The sequence below is a fragment of the Oryzias latipes genome, chromosome 6, assembly GCF_002234675.1.
Source record: "Oryzias latipes chromosome 6, ASM223467v1".
Classification (NCBI taxonomy): Eukaryota; Metazoa; Chordata; class Actinopteri; order Beloniformes; family Adrianichthyidae; genus Oryzias; species Oryzias latipes.
Window position 1 is genome coordinate 17,125,035 of NC_019864.2, and position 8,677 is coordinate 17,133,711.

At 40.2% G+C, this 8,677-nt stretch overlaps 1 protein-coding gene across 1 annotated transcript; it reads left to right on the top strand.

The window, feature by feature from the left end:
• The first annotated feature begins 5,238 nt into the window (after nt 1-5,238).
• On the top strand, nt 5,239-6,180 carry foxb1 (forkhead box B1). The gene has a single exon (NM_001160449.1). It carries the CDS (start codon nt 5,239-5,241, stop codon nt 6,178-6,180), a length of 942 nt encoding a protein of 313 aa, NP_001153921.1.
• Nucleotides 6,181-8,677: the final 2,497 nt, after the last annotated feature.

The following is an 8,677-nucleotide window of genomic DNA, read 5'->3' on the forward strand; positions in this document are numbered from 1 at the left end:
CATGTTTTGTAAACTCTCCCTGTTAATGCCATTGTACATGTGCAGCTCGGGTCTTAAGCTGTGCCGACAGTCCGTTGAGACCATTCTCCCTCATGTGTAAGATGAAAGACCGAGCAAAATGCCCCTCATTTGGTCCCAGTTGGTTAAGTGCGTTGCGATCACTGTCAAGGTCTAAAATGAACATGAGCCTCACAAAGGACCATGCCTTCTAACCACACAGGCTCACAACATAAAGGATTTACATCAGTTAGCTGGCTTAGACACAAAGCCTCTGATCTGACCCCAAAAAGGAGGTTGGCTGACTCTGCCAAGGACTTGTAAACTTAGTCAAATTAGACCTTTTAATTTACGTATTTGTAAACATTGGTTACAGATGAACATATCATGATATAAAGATTATAGAATAGAATCATTAAAGGTTAAATGTATAGGTCTAACCTCATGAGGATATAATTGACTGAGAGTGACCCTGAAAATCGATCTCTTCTGCTCATATGTCAGCCTAATGCAACAGATCAGTGTTTTATGGCGTTCTTGAACGCAATATGATTCTAGGATTTTGAAGCTCTCACCTTCGACCTTTTTAAACTTAGATTGCTTTCATTAATGTTCCCTCATCCTGTGATCTTCCTCCTCATTGTACATCTTAAAGCCTTCTTTCTCATCTTTTTCCTAGGTTTTTGTGTGTGACATGATAATTCACATTGTAGTTGCATTGAAAGCCCCTTTAATCTATTTCCTTCAAAACGTCTTTCTTGAGTTTGTTGTTAATATATTATGATCTGACTTTAGTTAATATTGCATTTTTGCCTAATTTTTCTATGATATAAAGGAGCACCAACATTTCCATAATTATTCTTCCTGAAAGTATTATATTGAAATTCAGAACAGAGTGAAGGCTTCTGCATTTTGCTTTCAATATTGATATGCACTCCTTCATGCTCTTTTCCGTTATCTTTCTCGCATTTGCATGTTGTTGCATGTCTTCGGTGGGAGTCTTCCTCATCTCTCCTCTCGTTGGCTTCAATTTCTGTCAGTGGCAGGTTTAACGGGATGACTTGTTATCACATCTGTTACCAAAAGCTAAAGGATGAAGTGACAGCAAAAGCAGGGTTGTAATATCTTTAGTGAAGGATGCTGATCAGGGAGGTGGTTTGGGGGGGTTCTTGTTTTGGTTACAGTCGACAGAACAGACATAGACCTCAGGTAGAGTGATCATCAGTCCTGCTGTTTCTCGCCATATGGAGTCAATGAACTGACAAACCCCTCTTACACACACTCACAAGTGCACACACAATAAGCCTGTGCCTGGAGACAATGTCACAGTAACACAGCTGAGAGGTGTGGAAAGGGGGGGGGGGGGGGGGGGCTTTTAATATTTTCCTAAATTGTTCCAGAATATTTTCTGATTGACAGATATTTCTTTTATAGTTACACATGATTTTAATATCAGTTCAGAAATATGAATTAATTTAAAAAAAACACACTCTTAAAGTCTCAATATTTTTTTTAATTGGATAAAGTCAAACAAATTGAATTACATGTTCCCGCCTCCACACGATTGAGATGTCTGATACAGATGATGTGCCGTATAATGAATCCCTAATTTATGTAATTAGACCATTAAACCTAATCCGAACATATGCTGCGAATGCCCTGAGGTGTTCTGCAGGTACCACTCTGATGTCGTCAAGAAGCATCTCATGTTTGAAAATCTGCAACCGTGATCTTCAAAAATAAATAATAAAAAGGAGGGGAGAAGAAAAACACGCATGTTACAATATCAAGGTGAGTCTTCAGATTATTCTTTTATCCCTTTTCTTTTGGTCAAATCTCATTGCCTCAAGTAGAGTGAATTTCAAGTCAGATAAGTCAGATTTCCCATGGAGGGCGTTCTTGTGAGAGCACTCTGTACTGCTAATTAATTGTCACTCTGCTGAATATTCATACCTTATCATCAGCGCGTCCTTAATTGCACCATAAAGCATCTCTGGGGGCTTAAACCACCGTGGACTTAATTAGAGGCGCGGGCCTGTTGGGTTTAGTTTGCGCAGACAACAAACCCCGTACCTGCTTTTTTCTTTCTTTCGTTCTTTTGAAAAATAATTCTTTCTTTCTTTCCACAATCAAGTTTAACCCAAAGGTCTTCAGATACACACATCTGTAAATATAAACAAGCCATCGAATGGGAACATATGTGGGGAAATTGCAACTACTCGATTGAAAATAATTCACACTCTTTAGGATTGTAAATGTTTGTATTTGAATGAACGTTTTTTTTGCACCTCTAGCAACGATTTGTTTACTCGTCGGCTGCTTAATCGCCTAAATCCACTCCGCCTGGAGTCTAGAGTTTTATGCAAAAGTGCAGCTGCACCTGCAGAATGTCACACATCAAAACATTTTGAAAAAGAAAAAAAGAGTTTAAATAAAACAAAAACAAGTTTTATATATATATATATATATATATATATATATATATATATATATATATATATATATATATATATATATATATATATATATATATATATATATATATATATATATATATATATATATATATATATATATATATATATATATATGTGTATTCTTAAATATTTTTCCTGCGTTACAAGCACTATCTCAAAGAATATGTGGATCCTAATCGGTCTCTGAATAGCAGCTCCTTCCCTCTCCGTGGGTTTGGGTGGCAGCATATATCAACTCCATTCAGTGTGACAATATTGTTTGGCTATCATTCGCTGCTTTAGGGTGAATGGCATCGATCCTCTTTTAACAACATTTGTTTCCTATTGTGTTAGGGGGTGCAGCAGCGGAGGGCAGACGTGTGAAAGTGGCTGTTTGATTCTCTTTTTCATCCCCATGACCTCAGCTTTTGTGTCTCGTCACCCTGGGAATGTCACGCCTCACTACTCTACTTTAAGATGTTTCAGAAAGTGCCCTTTGTTTTCACTTTTTTTAAGCTCACACAAAATTGTTCTTGGTCACCCCTCCACCCAAACCCCCCCTCCTGCTCCCGCTATAAAGGATACTTCAGAACGAGGCACGGTTCACAAGTGCAATGCAATTTGGCTTATCCGTGCCTTTGTTCGGGTTTCTACAAATGACCAAACATAGTGCAGACTTGATCTACTGCTGCTTGAACTCAGGAGTTTGGGAGCAGCCCCAAAAAAGAAAACCATTCAGATTCAGAGTCATGGTGGTATTTTCAGTGTGCACACTCGACAAAAGGCCTACCAATATCCCATAACCCTGAAGCTCAAAAAGGCACTCTGTATTAGTGGAAGAGGAGTAAAAAAAAAAGGTCTCTCTTTAAGCTGTAAAATACTAATTAATATGACTTCTCAATTTAAACAAATATAAAAAACAGAAATTCGATCTTCGTAAAATACGCGCTGGAGAGTTTGCGCATCGTGCGTCTTTACGCACTGATGTTTAAATTTTTGTGGGACCAACAGACATTTAATGCCTGTTTTTTTTTTTAAACATGCAGTCTGACTTGGTGTCAGGACATGTTTGGTACTTGGCAGAATGTTGTCATTATCCGCGGTGTTTGAGTTGTGGCGACAGGGCCACTTCCTATTGAACAAAACATTTCCAGCCGAACATTAATGAGAAATGACAGCTGTTTAAAGCCACTCTGCAAAGAATGGAAGAAAAAGGAAAATGCAAGGAAGAGACATGTGAACGATAAATCTTTATTCTAAAGTTGCACAGATGTTACAAAGACATAACACATTTAAAGTGTTCATTTAATTTTGTAATTGAAAACAATTGATTAGTAGTGGTTTAAGAGGTCCAGAGACCGCTTCTCTTCAGCCTGCTCTTGCTTTTTTTTTTTTTTTTTTTTTGTGAAAGAGGCTCGGTGTTCCCCGCAATGCGATTCTTGTCGTAATCCATCAGACTGGTGATGGGGTGCACTGTGGGTTTTATGGGGGGGTAAATTAGCATAAATTATGAGTAAATCTGCGTGTGCGTGTGTGTGGTCTCTGGCTTTACAAACCCTCCAAGCGGAAAGGTGGCCCTGGCCAAACGCTTGAATAGCACAAGCTCAAAATAGGCTTCCCATTTGGTTTTCACATTCATATAATTGACTTATGGATATTTTATACAGTTTTCCGCACACAATCCTGGAGGATGTATTTGCATTTCTGAAGTACTTCTGAGTCTTCTTTACATAAACACAATGCAGGCCGGTTGCCTCATGAAGTTTCAGTTTGGACAGCACTGTTTGCTTTTGAGTTGATGTTTTCATATCATCTGCGTTATTTGCACAGCTCAGGGCCAAATTAGCCGAGAAAAACTAACAGTCGGCTCATCAACGAACTTTGCCCACGGCCAATTATTTTCCGTGTCGTGTGCATTCTGTACACAATATATTAGAATTTAATTAGTCGAAGCAAAATGCACCTCCTCAGCAGTTTATCCGTAAAATTAGCTTTTCGGGAAAACGCGCACTGGAACGCGCTTTTCCGCAGAATTTCAGTCTCAAAATATACATTTCAGCGCGTAAAAAAACAATTAAGACAAACATTTGATTTAAATCGTCACATTACGCAAAAGTCTAAAACTGAGTGTCCAAAACTGCCTCCTTTCGTGAAATCTCTGCGTTTAAGTCCGTAAAAGCGCATACCTTCACACACTGAGTGCCATCGCAGTTCAGTTCCGGTTACCGAGTCTTTTCGCCCCTTTTTCTGTCTTCAAATGGAAATGATTTCCATTGGCCCAAGGTGTCCATGTAAATAGGTGTAAATGAAACCAGATTATGCCTTCCTCCCACCCGCCCCTACACCCCCCTCCCCTCCTTTCTCCCATGGCAATTGTCATGTGATAGCAAAGAGGTGGCACATTAATGGAGCGCCTCTACGGGGGTCTTTTCTGCTAATGTCACTACATAAAACTATCAGATGGTTAGAGGAAGGCCATGGAGGCGTACGCTTAGCTAGTCGTATCAAGGACGCCAGAAGAAGTCCATTCAAGTCTGCAAGCGGGACAAGCTGACTTGTTTTGCCACAAAGATTTAGCGCAGCTGTGGCTCCATAAATGTGCTCGCCTGCACACTGCGGAGGCGCTCGCACTGGCTGTTTTACGCAAGACGCAAGTCAAGCTGCCGGCAGGTCTGAAACTTCCCTCTGCGCGCGTTTTCATGTCGATCAGCAAACTGTTGACAGGGAATTAAGGGAGACTTGATCGCCGTTCCTCTCGCCGCCTCTCATCTGAACAGTACCGAGGATGCCTCGTCCGGGGAGAAACACGTACAGCGACCAGAAGCCTCCGTACTCCTACATCTCCCTCACGGCCATGGCGATCCAAAGCTGTCCCGAGAAGATGCTTCCCCTCAGTGAAATCTACAAGTTCATCATGGATCGATTCCCGTATTATAGGGAAAACACTCAGCGGTGGCAAAACTCTTTGCGCCACAATTTGTCTTTTAACGACTGTTTCATCAAGATCCCCCGGCGCCCAGACCAGCCAGGTAAGGGCAGTTTCTGGGCTCTGCACCCAAACTGCGGGGACATGTTTGAGAACGGAAGTTTTCTAAGACGCAGAAAAAGGTTTAAGGTGTTGGCCGCCTCTGACACTTTGATCCCCACCAAGCAGTCGGATGCTGCGCATTACCTACAGCAGCAAGCCAAACTGAGACTGAGCGCCCTGGCAGCCACTGGCACACACCTGCCCCAGATGTCAACCTACAACCTCGGAGTTTCCCAGTCGACCACCTTCAAGCACCCGTTCGCCATCGAGAACATCATCGCCAGAGAATACAAGGTCCCAGGGAGTCTGGCGTTCTCCACCATGCAGTCCATGTCCGCCGGCTACCCGCTGCACAACCAGCTGACGACAGCCTGGCCCCACATGTACAACAGCAGCGTGATTGACACGGCGGCCCCGATCTCCATGGCGAGCAGCGACTACAGTGCATACGGCGTGCCCATAAAGTCCCTGTGTCACGGAGGACAGTCCTTGCCGGCCATCCCCGTGCCAATCAAGCCCACGCCGACATCCATGGCCGGATTCTCCGCGCTCCCTGCCCACATTCCCACCTTCCTATCGAACTCCCCGCAGTCTCTGAGCCCGACCTCCCCACAGACAGCGACCAGCCAAAGCAGCCCCGCAACTCCGAGCGAGACTCTGACGAGCTCCTCCGCGCTGCAGTCCGTGGCCGTGCATTGACCCGCTGCAGGCCGCCTCCTCCAACCAAAACCCAAAGTTTTTCCTTTCTTTTTTCATTTTCTTTCCTCCGCCGGAAATTATCAAGGCGAGTTGTTATCGTTCTCGATTTATTTGTGTTGAATGTGTCGCTTTAAATGGTGTCAAGGTCAGCACAGAATGGCACAGCGAAAGAATTGCTCTTGAAAAATATAAATTATTTGGATCTGTCTATTTTCACCTTATTACTCCACGGCCACACAACCCAGAAAACAGCAGCTTTGGGATCAGTTGTGTTCAGTATAAACAGCAACACTTGCACCGTTTCTGCAGGACCCCCCGACTCCATGTGTGCGTTTGGAGTGATGATACCAAATAGGACTTCAATTTTTCATCCTGTATTAAAAAAAATGCAAACTCACCTATTAAATATTTTTCAAAATAAGGAAAAAATAGACTAGAGAGACATCCTCATAATGCAAGATGTGAATAATATTGCAAACTGTTGTAAAATGCACTTTTTAGTTCTTATGTTTTAGATATATATTTTGCCGAAATTGTTCTGTGACGCGTTTTAATTTAAAAAAAAGAAGCTGTGGTGACCACGTGTGTCAGATAGTGTACATTTGTACTTTTTTATAGGTAAGGCATGCGTTTGGAATTTTGTGTTGTTCTATTGCTGTTGTTTTTTTCTTGTTGATGTTGATGTTGTTTCTTTATCTTGTTCTTTTGCAAGCATGCGTGCTTTCGAAAAGTGTGCAAAACAATTGAACAAAAAAATGGTCATCGAAATATTTTTTTCCATTAAAAGTGACGTAAGCAATCAAATGTTTCTGTATAGTTGATTTGATTTAAAAAAAAAATAATAACTATAATTATTATGAACTCCTGATAGTAATAATGTAATTTGAGAACGCCAGAATGAATGGGAGCTGTAGATGTGTCTTTCATTAGGATGCAGGGAGCTGCGATGCTCTGCTCACAGCGCACACAAGCAGCCTCATTCATGCGTAAAACTCGGGTTGGCCAAACAGCAAACACACAGAGAAAACACACTTCAAACTTAAATTATACTCTTACATTGCCCCCCCCCCCCCCCCCCCCCCCATTTTAGTCCTATGAAGAGCTGATTCTGTTTATAATGTTTCGTTTTTTTGATGAATTTTACGCAACAGGTTGATCGGAAAATCAAAATTTTCCCCTTAAATGATTTTTTTTTCTAAACTTTAAAATAAAAAACTAAAAAAACCTAAAGATTTATTGTTGGTTTAGAAAGAAAAAGCAACAACAACAACCTCTTTCGGGGCATTAAACAAATACAGTGGGATTCCGTCACTTTCTACAATCCGGTAGATCAAATAAAGGGGACTCGGGCCACTTTATTCTCTCCCATTCACTTGTATTGAAAGTGCAAAGAATGGTAAACTTCGACTGGGCCACCAATGTAGATTTAGCCTTTTTTCAGCAAGACAAAAAGGCTGATTTTTCACAAACACATTGCTGACTGGGGAACTAGGAAACGAGCTGCTGGACCCTGTTGGAATTTAAATCCCCCCCTTCCCCCCCGAACGACTATTTGTACAACAGCGTTAGTGCACCCCCCCCCCTTTGTGCATGTTTTAACTTTAATTCTAACATCCCTGCAATAATATTGTATAAGATTTAAAAAAAAACTTCTTATTTTAAAAACGTATTTAAAACTTTGGGCTTACACTTTTTTACATAGTTTTATTTAAATATATTATAAATACTATTGTTTGTTTAATTTTATTGTATGTCTGTAAGTTTTTTAAAGGCAAAATATATTAAATCAGGGGCAAAAAATTGTTTTTAATTTTTCATATTTACAGAATTTTATTTTGAATTGTGGCCTTTAAAAAAATTGACCAAACGTTTTTATTAATATAAAGTTACCTTGATCCTAATTCCTAAATAAAAAAAATGTTTAAAAAGAAAAACATTTATGATAACTTGTAAAAAAAATCTTTTAGTAAAATTTAAATTTAGGTAATATAATTTTTTGTGAAGATTTTTTTCTAATTGTCCAGAGAAATATTCCTTTTTTTCTAGAGAATCTTTTTGGAACAAATCTTTTAAAATAATGATAAAAAAAAAACAAGAAAGATCCACCATTTCTTGATTAAAAAAAAAAATCCACTTTTATTTATTCAGCATGAATTTGCAAACTAAACCTATATACACTGTCCTGGCTCTGTCAACTATCATACTTAGACAAAGAAGAAGGTCATCTTGAGCAGGCAGGGGATGAAATATATACCACATGCAAAAAAAAACTAAAAGAAAAACATTGTTGTGGTTTAATTAAAATAATTCATTAAAGTGGAAGCCCAAGGTAATTAGCATGTATAATTTATGATTTGCTTAATGCATGCAGGCAGTGGCCTCCGCAGTAAACTCAACTTAACCTCGAGTGGGGAACTGACACGGACAGGGTGCTGTTATTTACTGTGTGTTTGCTGTTTGTTGTACGCAAGCAAGTGTTCCTTCCAAACCATGGCTG

Excerpts from the sequence above, each read along its gene's own strand:
- foxb1 (NM_001160449.1), top strand. The coding sequence starts at position 5,239 with ATGCCTCGTCCGGGGAGAAACACGTACAGCGACCAGAAGCCTCCGTAC.